At 35.5% G+C, this 19,602-nt stretch overlaps 1 protein-coding gene across 1 annotated transcript in view; it reads left to right on the top strand.

Annotated features, from left to right (window-relative positions):
* Window positions 1–22: 22 nt before the first annotated feature.
* PALMD (palmdelphin) overlaps window positions 23–19,602 on the top strand; it is a 42,821-nt gene continuing 23,241 nt past the window's right edge. The window contains exons 1-2 of the mRNA XM_011368492.2: window positions 23–381; window positions 14,197–14,277. Coding sequence (XP_011366794.1) covers window positions 337–381; window positions 14,197–14,277 — 126 coding nt within the window. The 5' untranslated portion in view covers window positions 23–336. The remainder of the gene's footprint in view (window positions 382–14,196; window positions 14,278–19,602) is intronic.

Below are 19,602 nucleotides of genomic sequence, written 5' to 3'. Positions count from 1 at the left end.
GCCTTGCTAACTGTGCACATTACAACAAAGAGCTGGCAGCTCCTGAAGGAAAAGGGCTTGTGCCGCTGCCGTTCAAACTTGTCAGTCAACCCGTGCCAGCAGCCTCAGCGTCTGCCTCCCCAGCACACCCTCATTACATGTGTCTGTCTGGCCTGATCTGTACATCTGCTCGGAGACGCTCCTGCCTAGCCAGGGATTTCTGCTCTCTTCCACCAGTGCTAAGAGAGGATTTTTCCCCGCTTCTCCTCTGTCACCTCCACTCCTCTCCCGAAGGAGGCTCTTGCTGTATGGTAGCTTTGGACTTACTTCACCATCTGCCTGTCTTTGACTTCTAGAATGGAAGAAGCTGAGCTGGTGAAGGAGAGACTCCAGGCCATCACAGTAAGTCTGTATACAGTTATAACTCATGGAGGTGGTTGCTTACAGAAACGGCAGACACGTTGCTAGCTGCCCCTGCCGCTGAGCCCCTGTAAGTGGAAAAATAGAACTGTCATCCTTCATGGACGCGTCTCTGCCACTCTCTTAACCCTTGTGACCCTCTGTAACTCCTGGGCTTCTGAACCTAAGTTCAGAATAAATGTTTTTTATTTCTGCAAAAACTCTGCCTACGTTTTAAACAGCAATCAGAAGCTTTTAAGGCAGTTTGGTTAATCTTCTGGGTACCTTAGAAACACAGTTTGTTCTTAAATTTATATTTAGCAGACATTAGTTCAAAAAACAGAATCTCAACTTGGAACTCTTTAAACGATTAATACACCAAAAAAGTTAAAATCTTTTAAAATAGGGAGAGAAAAAGAAATAAAACAAGCAACTTGAAACTTTTTATTTCTGGTGTGTTAGTGTGTTTCAGAAAGCCTAACAGAATGAAAATGACTGTTCTTGCAGTTAAGCTAAGCACTAAACAAGAGAAAAGTGGGTAAAATCACGTATCAGATTAATTCTAAGATATCAGTTTCCAGCAAAGTCACAAACCGAATAAGATCTTGATACAGGAATGCAGTGCTTCCACTGCCTTGGAATTGGAAAATATTTCATTAATATCAGGAAGGAAAATAATGCATTTTTTATGTTTGTTCTGGGAAAGGGTCGAAGTGAGAAATGAATTCTTTTTCTTAAATGATCCAGCTTTTTAAATTTAATTTTATAAAATCCTCTACTTGGCAGTAACCTGGAAACCTATGGCACGATCATTTGTCATTAGCTACAACTTATGATATAATTTTTTTTAAGAAAAGAAACTTTGGAAATCAACATCCCAACTTCTCAGCGTTTTCTGCTGCTGGAATTAGCTGTCATGAAAAAATAATAACTTTTTAAAAACTGCTGCTTAATCAGGATGGGTAAGAGGATCTTTGCTCTTCAAATTCCCATGGCATAAGCAATAATGCTAATCCTAATTTAGGATTTTTATTAAAAAACACAGTTTACCAGTTCCAGCCAGACCGGATTCAATAAGTTGAAATATTTTCTCAGCCAATGGTAAGGAACCAGAAGTCCATGGAAAAGGTTGGCACTTTTCCATAAGACAATGCTTTTGAAATGTCTGACTTCTAATTAGTACATTTTCCTTTCTTCAGAAAACTTTAGTTTGGATTGTTGTTTGTTTTGTTTTGTTCTTTTTCCTTGTTAAGCACAGCCACCGGTTCAGCTGTCCTGCTTGAAGGGACAGGAACTCAGCTCTGCTCTGTTGTTTTTGGCGTGGGCCTTTTGTATTACAGCTGTTGCCTAAAGGTTATTTTATTAGACTGTGTGAGTTGTGTGGGCATAAGCTTCACTTTTTCTGATGTCTCTATCTGCTAATTAACTAAATTCATAGTGCATCCAACGAAATACATAAGTAGTCCATTGTTCCACGCTTTCTTTTTTGAATTGACACACACCCTCACTTAAGCCCTTATTACCCTCAGTGCACCTTGTAACTCTTGCTGAAGCGGCACACATTCTAAAGGTATGACTGCATACAGTTTCAGGAAGGTTAGGAATTTTCAGTAAGGGTTCCAAGTGCAAATACAGATATTAGAACAAGAGTCAGTATGCCTTACAAGCAGACAAGAGATTACGTAAGTTCCTAAATATACTGGCATGTGCTTTTTCAATGATTAAAAAAAATACAATTCTCTGAACTATTCCATTAGCCTAAGCATATCCCATTAGAAAGAATTAAGCAAATCTCCAAAGTAAGATCACAAAGTAATTCTATCTTAGAAGTAATGTTTGTATAAAGGTTGTAGGAACGAAAATTGGGGAAAGTTTATAGGAACAAATTTCCACTAGCTAAGACCAGTCACCAGGCTAAGCCCAGTCACATTTGTCACCACCTAGAGGAAAAATGGAGCAGTGGCGTGTCCATGGAAACAACACATCCAGTCATCTCCCTCCTGGACTCCCTAGAACTGCCAGCTTTCCCCACCCTTGCCTTACCCAGAAAGCCACCTCAGCCATCTTCCTTCCTCCTTTGAAAATGAAAAAACACAGCACCCAGAGAGTATGCTCTGGACTAAAATGTGTGGACAATCTTCTCATTTTGACTGTTTTCTCTTATTGCCCTACACTGAAACAAATTTTATATTCATTCTTCAAGAGCAAAATCATAAGACAATTGTTCAATGTTCCCAAACACAGCAACTCCCAGACTTCTCTTTATTAGGGAAAAAAAATTTACACTCTAAAATCTATCTGAGTTTTATATTAAAATTTATTCCTCTAATTCCTGGCTGTGAAATGAAATAATTTTCCCTGTTGAGTTTATTCCACCTGGTTTTGAGTGTCCAAAAAGTCATTATTTCCACAGCAAAGAATTGAAAAAACAAATGTATATGCCTGTAACTTGACAGACCAAGTGCCAGTCTTCTTGTTCCTCTTCTTTTTTAAAAAAAAAAAAGGAATTAAACACAATAAGTAGATAGAATGTGGCACTTAGATTCTCAAACTGCAAACTAAATTACTGTGTTGGTGCCATTCATTTCTCATATCAGTAAATTGAATTTTAGATTAGTCAGAAGTCCTCTCGAAGAGAATGAAGACAAAATTATGAAAGTACACAGAAATGATTGTTTAGAAGATAGTATTTCAGTCTGGGTGTACTACATATGGATTCTAGTTTACATTACTCTCATGTTCCTCCTTCATTACCTTATCCATGTACCAACTCTACCCCTACTAAATTAGTGGTCAAAGAATTTCTTAACTAAAGAGTTCAGGTTTCAACTATAACTCAAAAACAGCATTGCTTCAAACTGATTAAATATTACTTATATTAAAAAGTCTCTTGAGGCTCTTTTCAAGTTAGTATTTTAACAAATAGCTGATTTTTATGCAAATGAAGAGCTATTGAGGTAGACTAGTAATTTGAAATTCACTTTTTATATTCCTGGAACTGACAATACCAACGTCTGCAGCATTCTCAGGGAGAGTGGAATGAAGCGCTGACAGTTTCCTCTGCACAGTCCCTCTCTGGAGGTAAACATGGCCCACACTCAAGAACAAGGAAAAGGCCCAGGTGAATTCCCCTTGGAAATACAAAGATCCCCTAAGGATTAGTAGTATTCCATATGCTGTTGACATCCTCCTCCACAAGGAACACATTATCTTATCTCCATTCCTACTGTGAGGTTAGGAAATACTGTTACTAAATAACATGGGAGACTCAGACTGGAAAACCCCTAGATCTCAAGCTGGCTAGTACTAGTTTCCGGGGCGAGATCAGAAGAATTCTGAGAACTAGAATCGATTTTCAGAGAACAGAGCCAGCTGGGGTGAAAAGGGGTAAGAATAAGGCTGACATTTTTACTTTCATAAAGTTTACCTGTAACTGGTAGGAATGTGTGTTATCAACTCATTCTCTCATTTTTTTATTCAATTAATTGAGCATCTACTACATGCCGAGCCTTATGCATTTAAAGGAAAAGAAAGAGGAGAATCAGGAGCGACAGGAGTAGGATGAGAGTGGGTTGCAATTTGCAGTAGAGTGCTCAGGATGGGCTCATAGAAGAGTGACATTTGAGCACAGATGTCAAAGAGGTGAGCTCTGTCCAAACTTAGTCAATCATAATAATCACAAGAGCAAGCACCTGCTAGGACTGACTCCATTTGGAAAGGAGCCACAGAAAGTCCTGACATTGGAATTTGAGCAACAGAGCCAGATTTGTCGGCCAAAGCTGCTTGTGATGCAAAATAATGAGGAGCTCTCACATTTCCCCAGATCCACTCCCTATTTCTTTCCACTCACAAAGAATTTTCTCTAGACTTGTAAACAGGAATTTAGAAGGCAGAAAGTTTTTACAGAAAACAGAAATCCACCCAATGCAAAGACTAATATTAAAACAATAACATAAACACGCAGGTTCTAGTTATCTCTTTAGCATGTGTTGCCTGTCACTTCGTCTCCTTTTTGTCAATACCTGAGATCTTCTAACAGTTAATAAGACAGTTAATGATCAAAAGCAGGACCTGCTACAGAATTCGTGGGGCCCAAGACATAATGAAAATGTGGGGAGCCTTGTTCAAAAAGTATTTAAAATATCAAGATGGTAACAGCAGAGCATTAAATTGAGTGCTGGGCCCTTCTGAGCCTGGTGTCTTGTATGATTTCACAGGTCACATGCCCAAGATGTCAGCCCTACTTCTATTTCCCAGGCCAGCAATAAACATTTTTTTCCTGCTCATTTCACCTATACAAATGAGAGAGTGAAAACAAGAGCAAGCCAGTCTGGATCTTGACTAACTGTCTAGGTTAACGTGTGTTTGGATCATTGTATTATTTAGAGCTCTGAAGACTTCTTAAAGGAACAGTGGCTGAAAGAATGCATAATGCACCATTGTTCTAGTGAACCTCATGGTTAAGACAAAGTTACAGGAAGAATTCCCAATTTGCCATGGCCATTCAAAGACATTCACACAAAGATGGTACATGGAAATGTAGGAATCTGCTAAATATGCCAGAATATTCAAACAATAAAGCCTCTGCACAATTTTCCACAGTGCTGTACTGAGATTACATGTTTCTTCCAGAGGGGGGAAAAAAAAAACTGTTCTTCAAACAAATGTGCTTTGCCACATATCTTTGCCAAACATAATAGCCCACCCACAAAGGAGACCGACCATGTGATGAGGTATAACAATTTCGATAGCTTATTAAGGAAACTGCATTTTGATAACAGTGGGAGGTTTTTCCAGTGTGCTACAGAATGATAATGCTACTTCACAAAGCCCTCTACTGATGACGATCCCCATGAACTTTCTGAACAAGAGCAGATGATCAAAAGGGAAAACTGCTTCTTTACAAAACTGTGATTGAAACAAATCAGAATCTAACTAGTGTCTAAACAAGTACAGCATAGTTCAGTGCTGAAACTTCCAATCACCAGTCTCAAACAGCAGCTTCTCTTAAAGTAAAATAAGAACATTTCATTTAAATGGCAGTGGAGTCATTTTGGGAAAATGCACTGCCTCAAGTCCCCTCATCAGGAGCCCTGGGCGGGGGAGGGGTGTCGAATTTCCTAAGACAGCATAGGAGCATTTGAGTTAAATCTGTCCTTAGAGTTTTTACGTAAAACTCTGGTCACTGAGTAGATTTAGTCAAGCCATTTAAGACATGGGACCAGGTTATCCTCTGAAGCTCTGAATGGAAATCGAAACTGGCTTCTGTCTTAACCACCAAGTTTTCAATATGCAACTGAGTCGGTGATTAATATAGGGTGATGAGACATATTAAAATGAGCTACAACAGCTATTCAAAATCAATCTATGTTAACAAATCTAGACTATAAAGAATATCTCTTAAGCAAAATAATTCTGAGATTAAAAATAATAATAACAGCACCTATTATTACATAACATTTAGGCTTTAAAAAATAAAAATAAAAACGTTTACATTATCTCATTTGTCCAAATAGTCCTATGGGTATTTTCAAAAGCAGATGTTCTCATTCCCATTTTATAGGTAGAAAAGCTAAAACCAAGAAAAGTTAAGGAATTAAACAGTAGGACTTGAATCCATTCTTCTGTTTGTCAGATTTCTGGCCACAACATCATAACAACTTCTAATCAACATCAAAACCACAAACCTCTTCCCCGTCCAGAACTTCCGCATATTTCTGTCCTTCACTCTTATGAATAGAGTTCAAAGTAGAGCAAAGAGAAGAACCTAGGGAAGATCTGCTTCGCTTAATCACCTTTTCTAACCCACACCAGTCCTTCACCCCCTATAGTCTCCTTCCCCATTCTTCAGTGAGCAAGGAGTAGAAGTAGAAAAGGAAAGAAAGCAACACCATTTTAGAGGCATTTGGGACGGGATCAAAGCATCCCATATTCTAAGCCTTGTTACCTTCTCCCCATCCCACTTCCATCACACAGTCTCTTCCCTCCAGCCAAGGTTTAAGGCACAGACATCTTTGCATCTCTCACAGCTCCCAACACTGAGTTCAACACTATCTGGGGCACAAAAAAATAAATAAATAAAAATAAAAAATAAAAACACATCAAGAATGAGTGAATGAACGAGTACCATCAAGCTGAAAATGAGGAGAAACTAATGATTACCTAGCATGCTAACATTTTTCTCTACTGAAGATGGGGCCAAGTTACCATCATCCCTTGATTATTCAGGGATTTGTTTTGTGTTTATTGTTTATCCTTGTTTGGTTTGGTTTTGTCACTATTCATTAGAACAAGTGAAAAAAGAGAGACGAAGGAATGAAAGTGTAAAATATGAACTGGGATCTATTTAGAGATCCATTCGAATTTATTGTAAAGTTAGGAAAGAAGACTAAAATTATTGAATAAGATGAGATGTAGGAAAGATATGCTTTTTAACTTACTCCTCAAGTAGGAATGACAGCCACATCCAATTCTCATGGCTAACTTAAAAATTAGGGTATTTCAAAGCAGAAATAAGCATAACACCAGGAGAAAGTTAGAGATTTCTTTGTCTACTTTCCCATCTTCACTATACTGTGCTGAAGAGACACTCACCCAACTTCTCCTTAAATACTTCCAATATCAGGTGGATCGGTATTGCCCAAAACACCCATTCCACTTGAAAACAGCTCTCTGTGTTATGAATTTTGACATAATGTGCTAGAATCCGGTTTCCTTTAACTTCTACCTAGTCATTGTGAGTTTAGCCATTGAAGCCATACAGCTTCATTTTCTGAATTTTGACCATTTTTCAGATCACAGGCTCATTCTAGACACTCTCCAAAATATCAGTGTTACTCTTAAAATTTGGCGCTGAGAGTCAAACAAAACACTCTGACCATGAGAGAGTCCCTAGTGCTATAATATCTCCTGTTTTGGTAATTGTAATTCTACTGACAGATTTGGGAAGAAATAATCTATAGTATAAAAAGCACCATCTTTGGAGTTATAAAAAATTAGGTTCCACACCAATTCCAACACTAAACCAATTACATGACTCAGGAAAGTTAATAAACTCCTTTGCCTTCAGCTTTAGTGTCTCTAAAGACAAGAATTAACTTGAAAGCTTAGTAAACTAGTCAGATACACAATGAATATACAAAAATCAATAGCTTATTGAAAAACAATTAGTCAGAAAATGTAATGTGAAAATATCCCATTCCTTAACAGCTACAAAAATTTTTAAAAATTGTTAAACCTTAAAAATAATCCTTCTAAGGAAATGTGCAAGAATTATATGAAGACACTTTTGTACTTTTGTACCTACTAAGGAAATGTGCAGGATTTATACAATGAAACTTTACTAAGCAATATAATATATGTCTGGAAAGGCACATCACTCCCTGAAGTAAAGTTTGAATACAAAAACGTTGTCATATATTTCCAAATTTACTTTAATTTTTAATGCAGTCCCAATCAAAATCTGTAAGGAAGCATTCTTATTTGGGGCTGGTAGCAGCATGAAATTGTTAAAACAGGACAATTTGGCAATTGGTGTAAGAAAACTCAAAAACTGTTTTATCCTTTGACCTTGAATTTCATTAACAAGGAACTTATACTAAAGAAAAATAAGAGATGTACACGAAGATGGACTCTTAAGATGTTCATAACATACCAGAGTCATTTCTTATAGTACAAAAGTGGAAGCAAACTCAATGTCCAAAAATTGGAATTAGCTGAATAAATATGGTACATATATATACAAACATGTATATAATGGAATAATATTCAGCCATTAAAAATAATTTAGAATAATATAAATATGGTACATATATATACAAACATGTATATAATGGAATAATATTCAGCCATTAAAAATAATTTAGAATAATATTTAATGATATGGTATATAATTATTATGTTCATGATATTTTAAAAGAAATAATTCAGATTACTAACCACATAAAAAATAATTCCAATTTTATACGCACTATATCACACAGACATAAACCATATATAGTATAATACTATTGATCTCTGATTGTCTCTGAACAATGACAATTACTATTAAGAATAACTTTTAAAATTCCATCAGAGTGTATGATTGTTTGCTTGGTTGATTGGTTGGTTTGTTGGGTGATTGGTTGGTTAGTTGGTCTTTTTGGTTTGGTGAGAGATAAGAGGGTTAAGAAACTGGTTGAGTTTTTAGTTTTGTTCCTATTGGAATTCAACGAAATGATTTCAAAGTCTAACTGGAAAAAATAAACTCCTGCTACTAATCAAGACATTTTAGATAAGAGCAATCAAGGAAAACTTGCCCAATGAAATGCTAATGTACTTCATTGGTATATAACCCAAATTGTGTAGTATTAGTACCAAAATCAATAATTAAAGAAACTATATAGACACTATGTACATTAAAAAATTTGTAAATGATGAAAGTCACTAAGTAATACACTAGTAAATGAAAAAAAAGTGAATCGATAGGAAAGAATTTTTTGATAAAGTTCAGATTAGTTAAAAATTTGGGAAAACATTTGGTTCTCAGCATAAATTAATATATTTATAAAATAAATTAAGTTAGATTAAAAACTGGAAGAAAATATGGATGCATAATTACTATATCTCAGATAATAAAAGGTATTAAAAACAGTTTCTTCACCTACATAATGAGGATAAACACGGCCCTGACTTCATAGAAATTTGGTCAAGATTAAATAAATTGATAGATTTAAGTGCTTTAAGTAATTCCTAACATATAAAAAGGTCTTAATAAATGTTAGTTATTGTTAACAACCATCATAATCTTCATCATCTGCAGATCTTGAAAAATTAAGCAAAAAAAATTGTTTTCTAAATGCTTTGTTTTTAATAATCAAGTGTCACCTCCTAGACATTCCTTGTCTAAATACGCTATTTAATAATTCCTTCCACGGTTTTTCCAAAGATTAACCAATAAGATCAACAGTCGTTAAATATGCATAATTCTCCTTTTTCCCTCTTCAGAAAATTTGCCACTTTCATGCTTTTCGAAACCTCTTCACCCCAAATTCCAAGATTGCTGGACAATATTTTTCTGTCATGTTTATAAATTTTTCTGTTCCCTGAAATGAAGCCCATCAGAGTCTGAGCAGCTCTATTTTCTCTTGGGCTTTGGTATCCCTGTATGCATATTTGTTCTACCCTTTCCAAAATCAAGATTATTCTCCTTAATCAAAAATATGAAAGAAAATAGAAGTTCTAATTTATCTGTTATATTAATATTATACTATGTATAGACTGGCAGTAATCTAACTGTTCCCTTTATCTTTTTGCTGTCTATATAACTTAAATATATATTTATCAATGCACACATGCTTTTTGTGCCCTCAGTGTCTTTCACATGCTTCACATCTTTATATCACCCTGGATTTTTACCTTATTTACATTATTATAAATAGGTACCACCTGCTTATCTTCATTCTTGGTTTCATGAGCTCATTGGGGCACTCCTAGTGATATTAAACAATTTGTTTTGGTTTTGTTTATAGTAATTTGCTTTTCTTCTTATCTGAGATCATTTGTAATTGTGTATCTATGTTTCCATTTGTAAATTGCCCATGATTCATCATCTATCTTTCCTCTTGATAGGTTTGTCTTTTTTATGAGATCTTTTTAAGGAATTTTTCAAGATTTTTTTCAAGAATTTTTAAATCTGTTTTCATTGAAATCTAGTAAACCTCTACCTATGCCTGGAATTCTCTGCTAGGAATATTGTGTTAGTATATCCCTGTCTTCAAGGTTACCATTATTTGCACATCAGGAGGAAGCTTCACATTGTTGGAAGTATTTAAGTTCAAATAAGCAGTGTCTAGTATTGTTCTGTTGAGACCTTAAACAATAAAAATGTCAGAAAGCTAGTCACAAAGTCATGAGATCATCTAGCAGAACGAATCCGAAACCATTTGACTGATTGAGTTAGCTCTATTCACCAAGTGCTATTATAAATAATATCTGATTGACCCCAAAACAAAATTCCATATGGGTTCCCTTCCTCCCATACTCTTAAATATAAATACCTCATGAAGGATCTCTCCTTAACTCTCTTTTTCTTTTCATAAAAATGTCTCCTGTCATGTTCTGACATAGTCTCCTGGCCTCAGCTATCCCTTCCAAAATTCCCCCATCTTCATTTCTAGCTCTGACCCCTCTTCTGATCTCTCTCCATCCGACATTTCAACTGCCTATCAGATAACTCCACTTGGTTGTCCCAGAATCTCCTCAAACTTGGTATGAATCCACCACCTTTCCTCTCAAAATCTTTCTTCCTTCTCCTGAATTTCCTATTTCTATTAGTGATTCTGCAATCCCATATGCCTTGGCATAAAAGCTCTGTGTGCTGATTTGATCTCTTCCTCTCTTGCACCCATATGTCATCAGTTGCCAAGTCCTGCCGATTAAACTCCTTCATATCTCTGACATCCACACCCTCTACTTCCTCTTGTTCAAGCTCTCACGGTCTTATATATGAGCCATAGCCTAACTATCCCCCTTAAGTTATCCTCCTTCAATATCCACTACACAATGAGGTATATTTAACTTCCTAAAACATGGCTTTAATTCTATCACTCTTCCCTCTCTGACAACCTTCCATTACTCTCTATCTCAATACAAAACAAATTTCAAACCTCTTGTCCTACCATTCAATATTGTCTACTGAGAATTTAGCCTAATCCTGTTATTCTTATATTTCCCATTCCTCCCTTTATGGCAACTTAAAGTCCAGACTTGCTGTTCCAAATAATGTCCTGATTTTCTACTTCAGGCCTCTGCCCACATTGAGCCCTTAATTTGAATGCCCATCCACCCACTAACGCTTCAGCAACCACCCAGCATATTGTACTCACTTGTTACTTCAAAACCTCTCCTGACTACATCAGCTAGAAACAACCTCTCCCTGCCTCCCCTCACCTCTCAAAGTATCTTACTTGTGCCTTAGTAATGACATTTATCACTTCATTTCTTAGACTAGAGTTACTTATACCAATAATTTTCTTTCTTCATGAGAACGTAAGCTCCTTGGTGAAAATATCTACTTCTAAATAATTTTAAACATCGCACATCTCCTAATGTCACCTTGAACACAGCATTTATATATAAGTACCTAAATATTGGATAAATTAATAATGAAATAACTCAGGATCAATCCTATCTTCTTGACAGATTCAGGCATTTTATATTAGCTTATTAATGGGTGTCAATTGCTAAAAAATTCTGCCAGACAACTGAAAATCTAAGCAATTGTTCATTGAACAAAAAGTCTTTGTTTGTTCAACATTGAAGAAATAAACAGAAATATGTTATAAATAGTGGTTAACATTAACAAATATCTGATGTGCCAGGTCACAACAAGTGTCTACAGAGATGCTCGAGATTCTGTGGAAATTTTAGGAAGCAGGTGGTATTTCACATTTATTTGTTTCATAATGAATTGAGAAGGAATTAGCTGGCTATGATAACTTTTGGCATTTTAACAATAGAACTAGATATACAATTTAAAGTTGACTTATAGTTTATTCTGCCACATCGAAACTAAATTATTGTCATATTATTTTTCAGTGTTGCTTATATTCCCATGAAATTTGGCAGGATAATAACTTGCTGTTGATAAATATAAGGAAAAAGTGCTCCTATCTTAAAATATAATCATGCCTTATATGTTATAAAATTAGCTTCTTAACTACCTAAACTGAGGTATGAGAGAGGCATCATATAACCTCTGAGTGACAAAACATTGATATTCCCTAGCAACTTTCTCTAAGCTTCGTGTTGCCAAAACACTTGAGACACCCTACGTCCAGCCATAGTTTTCATTACCTTATTGTAAACCCCAAGATGAAACCAGCCCAAACTGGCTATTGACAGGGATGAGGAGGCATTGCTGCATTCAGTGGTTACTGTCACACATACATTTGTGCTCTTCTCTATAGGCTATCCATGGAAAGAGGTCGATGGTTACATACCAGCATGCAAGGAACTAAAAATGTGCTCCCTTTTAATGAGAGGCCCTTCTCCTGCTGCTGGCTGTGCTGGTGCTGCCTCCAGGCTACAGTATTTCATGATGGAGAGGACAATGAGGGAAGCTGTGAGAAGCTGGAATAATTTCTCACTCAGGGAAATGGTGTAGTTAATTAGTTAAGAGGGTGGAAGCTGAACTCAAATTGCCTGGGTTCAAATCCTGATTCCGCTATTTATAAATTGTAAGAGCTTGAATTAGTTAGTTAACTCCCTAAACTTGCATTTCTTTTGTCAAATAAAAATTATTACAAAGTGTCTTTATAATTATGACTATTAAGTGAAATATTACAATATATATTTGTTATTATGACTATTAAGTAAAACAATGTCTATAAAAACTTATCAAATGTTTTGGTACAATAAATTTAAAATATTACTAATAGTTGCTCAATAAGAACCTCTAGATAGAGAACTGATTCACGAGTTTTCAGTTTTTATTTCTAATGACCAGATTTTATCCAAAGAAAAGAAGTGATTCTGGAGACCTATGCTTGTTGCCTAGCTATTTTTTCCCCCCAAAAGAGCTGTTTATGGAATTTAAAAAGTAATACTGGGTGAAGTTATACAGTCATCTTACACACAAAGGAAAACATGACAAAGTTGGAGAACAACATGTTGCTTTTCTTCAACAAATGTCCCTGAACTTATGCATCAAAAAAGAATTTTATCTTCAAAGTAGTCACATCAGGAAGCCATGCATTTATTTCAATAATGTTGCCAAATATTTTTGGAACTCTTCTTCCTAAATTACCTTCCAAGCCTACTTCAGATTCTTTTAGATGTCTTCATTGGTAACAAATTTTTGTGCTTTGGGAGTTTTCAATTTTGAAAGCCAATTTAAAATCAATTCTTATAAATAAGATGGAGGATAATGTCATATCTGGTAAAAAATAAAATAAAATAAGGAAATAGGGCCTTTTTTGCATAGCTAGTAAAATATCTCAAACAATTCCAGGGGGGAAATCTCTAAAACATTTCAAGCCAATAGAAGCATTATCAGAACTAGTGTGTTTCTTTCTGTGTGATTAACAGGTTATGTGTTTATTTACTTAATTTTATGAAACAAATACTTATGGGGTATTATGCATCATGTACTATTCTAGAAACTTTTACATATATTAGCTCATTTAATGTTCATATCTTATGAAGTAGTTTTATTATCCACATTTTACAGATGAGGTCATTGAGGCACAGAGAAGTTAAGAATTTTGTCCAAGGACGCATCAGCAAAAAGCTTTCTTAGTGTCAACAAGCATTATCTGATCCCTTTTTTCCTCTGTCTTCCCATAGCAAGTTATACAAAGAGGAAACAGTCCCACTTTCTAGCTTCCTGGTGTTCTAATGCTCTGGAGTCTATCCTGTTTTCCCAAACTAACAGACCTTTATTCTTCAGCTTCTTGCCAGGAACAGTCTCTCTCCTCACAAGTTTTCCTCATGCCTATTTCAAACTCCTTCCTTAAACTTCATTTATTCCATTGCATCACTCAGGAGCTCAATCTTGCTGAGCTAACAGGGAAAATAGAATAGGGGAGAAGGGAAGGAAAAGCACTGAAGTATTTTTAAGTTCTCTTTGGAAAAGCACCTTGTGTCATTTTCCATCAGTAAAATGCTTTGAATGTCTCACTTTGCTCTCCTTTGCTTTGAAATAGGAGTTTCCAAAGCAGCTTCATACCAATGCCAAGAGCATATTGCTGGCCAGCCATTTGATAATGACAATAGCCCCAAGAAAACATATTTAAGCAAATTGAAAAAATAGATTATGCCAGAACTTTTTTATTTCAGGATAAAAGAAAAATACAAGAAGAAATCTCACAGAAGCGTCTGAAAATAGAGGAAGAAAAACTAAAGCACCAGCATTTGAAGGTAATTTATGTCTTTCATTTCATTTTAATGATTCTGAATTCAGATATCCTGATAGCACTCAAATTTCAACAGTAAAGATGCTTTAGGAAGGAAAATATTTCAGCATAGTTCTACTAACACCCTAATAACCATAGGGGAAGCCAACAAGCTAGTAATATTTGCATATGAGATGAGTACCTTCTGAAAACATATGGAAAGTTGAAAACATTATTTTTAGCCTTTATTACTGAATTTCTTCATTTTCTTGGATAACTTTGAAAATTCAGCCTTGGTCATTTGGCCCTGAATATATTCTTGTTTAACATTTTAGAGAGCAAGTCTAGCTAGGAAGTCCTTTTTGAAATCAATAAAAGGCCAGCCTTTCCCTAAGGGGTGCAGAACAGACACTGTCTGGCCTGGTCAAGGATGCTTGCATTTAAAAGCTCAGTGCAATGAATCCAAGGCTGTCTCAGTATGATTCAGGTTTTTGTTTTATTTTGTTTTGACAGAACATGAGATCATAATCAAAAATAAACCTCCATTTTAAAAATCAGACTTTACATCTTCCATGGGTGTGGTCACTTTATAATTAAAACACTGAGTTTTAACATTTTATTACATAGCTTAGTCACAGGATGTAACCAAGTGACAAACAGGAGCTCCTTTTGAACAGGCCCAAGCAGGAAACTACTTCTGTGGCAAGGCTGCTATCAATAGATGCGGTGAATCCCTCAATGAAACAATACCACATGCCTGTGGGATTCACAAACTGATGTTAGTTAAATTTGCCAAATTCAGCTAGACCCATCTTTCTGCTGGATAAAGAAAAAAATTCTGAGCAGAAACATAATTTACAATTTTAGTTAGCCTCAGTGCTCTGGATTCTGTTTGTGTCTTTGCTCCTATCCAAACTGACATTTCCAACATTTGATGAATCATTTCAAAGCGTAGTTAGCCTGCTATCCTTACAGTATGTCGTACTGAATTTTCAGGAGTAGTGGACATAGCCAAGAAAGGCAGTGTGCACTCCCAGAAAAATCAATGACATAAAAACAAAACAAATTTTACCAAGTCATTTAAGTGCAACTCAAATGAAGTCAAAGTCAAATAGATAGCAATTTTTGAGATAGGCCATTTCTAACTCCCAGATCAGTGCTTGTGCATTTGCACTCTCTCTCTCTCTCTATCTCTCTCTCATACACACACATGCACACACACACACAATTTGCACATGATTTTGGTCTCATAGTGAACAAATTACTGCTTCTGAGTAAACTGAGAGCTCTCTAGCATTCAGCAATTGATATTACTGCAGAATGGGTAGCTAAACAACAGTAGAGCTGGCAACAGAATAAAAGGTTTAAATATCTCCTCAGTTCGTTTTAGGAAGTAAGTTTCACACAGGAAAACTCTGACACACTGAAAGGTCCATTACTAAGGTGGTACTTCATTTCAGTAATTGCCAAAACAGCGCAAAAAGTAGGACATGATCTTCCCTATAGATTTGCTTTCAGGAACCCAGGAGCTCTCTTCTAATCCAATCCAATCCCAGCGTTCATTATTCTTTAGACTGCTGTACACAGTTGGGCAGATAGTGCACTGCATAAAGTTACCCGACAGATGGGTACTGAAATCCTGCCCACACTCCCATAGGCTGCTGCACCCTGGCACAGGGCTGCTTCACCCTGGCACAGGGCTGCTTCTGCCTAGAGGATGTAGTTTCTTTTTCTCTGCACAAAGGTGCCGTCTACCTTCCCAAGTTGTGCACTGACCCAAAGGGGTGGGTGTGAGAAACTGCCCCTTTTCCTAATTTGCATATTAATACCATAGAGACCAGCACTGACCCTAGAGGACTTTAGCGCTTCTGCCTGCAACCTCATGGGAAGTTTTAAATTAAATAAATAATTAGGACAAGTTAAATGATGGTTTTTTAAATTTAAATATGAGTATAAGCAGTAATTATTTATTCTGCGATGGTCATAGAAGGTTTTGTTAAAGGTGTGGGATTTAAGCTGACCCTTAACTGATAAGTAGAATTTATATAGGAGCACACAGGGCCTTTTCATCAATAAACTATTTCTTAAGCACCTATTATGTACAAAGTACTAAGCCAGACACTAAGAATATAAAATAAAGTTCGGTCTGTGTCCTTAAAATGGTAACTGACACATAAATTATAATGGCGTTCCTACTGTGATGAACACTATATATGAGGTAAAAACTGCAAAGGGAACATAGAGGAAAGAATGGCTATTTCAATCGCACACATTCTTCCAAGCTTTGAAGAAAATGATTGGCTATCCAAAAAAAGCAACGAGGCATAATTCCAAAACAAGTTTCAAAATGTGTAGAATTTTAAAAATCGATTTCGAAATATGTTCACCAAGCCAAGAAAGCTCTGTTGGCCTCTACAGTTACCAGTCTTTCTTTTATTTTTTTCTTCATCCATTGGTCCCCTCTCCAGTGAACACCCTCACAACTTTTCTGATTGCAAACTATCTCATTACACTTCAACCATCTACTTTAAACAACACAAACGCAAACATATAGAAAGTACTCCTTCTGTATCAGTAGGACATACATTTCAAAACAGTTGTAGTAACTCATTCTGATATTCTTTAGCTCTGTATCCTGACAATCACACCAAATTCATGCTGGGTTTTCCAGGAACATTATTAGCATTTTAACTTTCAAATATTTCTGAGATTTTTGCACTATAGATCTTCTTGCCTAGTGTCATAGTCACAATCTGATGCCACCGAGAAACACAAAATACACTCAACCTAGAAGACGTTTCTTTGCTGAGAGTCTATTTAATTCATGGTATGAAATACTCATTTATTCCTAAAGTCTACTGTAACTGTTGTGTAGAATGTAGAAGTGCTTTCAGACAACTTTCTCTAAAAAACTGCCTAAAGATCTATTACCTACATGCCACTTATATATTGATTTAGTTAATATGGTTTTTTATTATGAATGTCATTGTTGCGAAATAGATTTAATTATATTCATGACCTCATATAATAAGTCACAAGTCTAAATGTGACATAAAAGCAAAATAACTGCTGTGATTGCTATAATATGCAATAGTACTATATCATTTTGATTGCACATCCAAATTATATATTTTATGTTTAGATGCGAAGAGTTCTCTGCCAGAGATAAATGACAATTCGTGAATTATGAACAAAGTTTTATAAGGCTAACGTGAAAATTATTCTTATTCCTAACAAGACTAAGGACCAAGAATGTAGCCTTAAGTTAACATAATCACATCACAAGTCTCATTCTCTGTCCTCTACAACCCAGCATCATAAGACTGTCTCATCTGAGTGATTCTTATAGAGATATGGATGTAAATGACTGAAACTATTTCTCTAGGTGGTTTGTAAGGACTGTAATTTCCTTTGATAGGTGTCAACTGTCTTCTTTACTATACATTAGCTATCATCACATTCCATCAAATAAAAATAAATTAAAATCAAGGTGAATTCTTACAATGCTGATATATTAAGATTTTCTTCACATCTTTGACCTCAGGAGATAAATCCTGAACTTTATTAATATTTACTGTGTCTATGGGAAGTCATTTTTGCAAAGAGCTAAACAGCTGTAATTGAGGGTTAAGAGAATACTGGTGGCAAGAATCTCTGGCTACAGACCGCTCGTGCATGTACTGGAAACTCTAAAAGACCAACACAAATATGATGACTTGGATTGATGAGGTCGTTATCCAATTTAGTGGTTTTCAAACTATGTTCTGTGCATCTAGTTGAGGCTTCCAGCTTCAACTAGAGCAGTCTAGGTTTCATCTATTCTATAAATTATAATTCCATATAATATTTATTTGTAATCAGGGTAATATTTTTAAATGATTTGAAAACCATTACCTTAGTTAAAATAACCATCCTTTGGTAATTATCCAGCATAATCAACATTATTTAATTTTTTTTAATTCAGAGACATATTTTACTGTTATTAATTCTAGCATGCTTTGAAAAGAGACAAAAATTCTTCTTATTTGCTCTCATTTATGGTGTAAGAGAAAGAAGTCTCAGAAAATAGAAAGTTTCCATTCTCTCCTTACCATTTTAGACATGGTGAATCCCCAATGAATAATTATTGAACAAATCCTTTACAAAGGTAAAAAGAAAAAGGAGAATCTCAAACTCTGAAAATGATTTTTAGCCATTTCAATTTGAGACAGAAACAGGATGCTAGCTAAATCCCCTCCGAAATTTATGAGTCTTCTTCATTTGCTTTAAGTCCTCTTAGGCTCAGCACAAGAATGTAATTTTTGCAAGCAAATTCATGAAAGAATTTGCATGAAAGGGTATTTTCTTTCCATATTATGAAACACACATCTTTTTCGTTTTGTTAAAGTCAACAAAAAATCAACTCACCAATATTTAGACAGATCAGTGAATTTTGTGCATCACGTTATTGGAAATGGATAAACCTGGATATCTGGAACTGGGGAAATTCTCAGAAGAAAGAAGGGATACTGGGTAGGCAAAACAATAAATATCAACCACATAGCCTAAGACCAATATTGAATTTGTTTAATATATAATAGCAATCTCCTGTTTTGTCTGCTATTCCAATTTGTTCCTCAAAAGATTTTTTTGGGAACAGTCACTGTATACTGTCACTGAGATAAATATCACATTAATTTCAAGGAGCCTTTTACTTTAAGTTCACAAGATATACCTCCATCAACCAAAGAAATAACAGAAAAGCATCGCATGATGATGTTCCTATATGACTGCTAAGAACACACAGGAAACATGCAGTGTACATAAGCATATCATGCTGCATGACTCTGAAGAGTTTTCTGAAAGTGAGGATGGGGCAATGGGGGGGAAAGGGGGGCAGGCCAGGAGGAAGACAGAGATTTTCATGGATAAAGAACCTGAACTAGAACTTTAAAGCTAAATAGAATTTACTATTTTTTTAAGTTCATATTCATTTAGTTAATTTCCATTTTTTTATTTCATTATTTTTTAATTTATTTATTTTTATTATGATGACACTGGTTAATGAAATCCAGTAAGTTTCAGGTGTACAATTCAACTGTAAGGCATTTATTTATATTGCATTGTGTGTTCACCACCCATAGTTAGATTTCTTTCTGTCACCACATATTTGACCCCTTTTACTCCATCTACCTACCCCTTAAATAGAATTTAGATACATAAAACTGTCTTTGGAAGGTCAAGAAAAGTGAAAGAATGAAAAGTCTAGATTTATTCAAGCAAAGTAGTGCGAGAAAATAATTTCTCTTAAATATGTCCACTATTGAAATTCACAGATTTGAAAATCAGAGATTTTGAGATTGTTTACTGA

Source organism: Pteropus vampyrus, unplaced genomic scaffold (genome assembly GCF_000151845.1).
Source record: "Pteropus vampyrus isolate Shadow unplaced genomic scaffold, Pvam_2.0 Scaffold6, whole genome shotgun sequence".
Classification (NCBI taxonomy): domain Eukaryota; kingdom Metazoa; phylum Chordata; class Mammalia; order Chiroptera; family Pteropodidae; genus Pteropus; species Pteropus vampyrus.
This window is presented reverse-complemented; position numbering and strand designations above follow the sequence as displayed.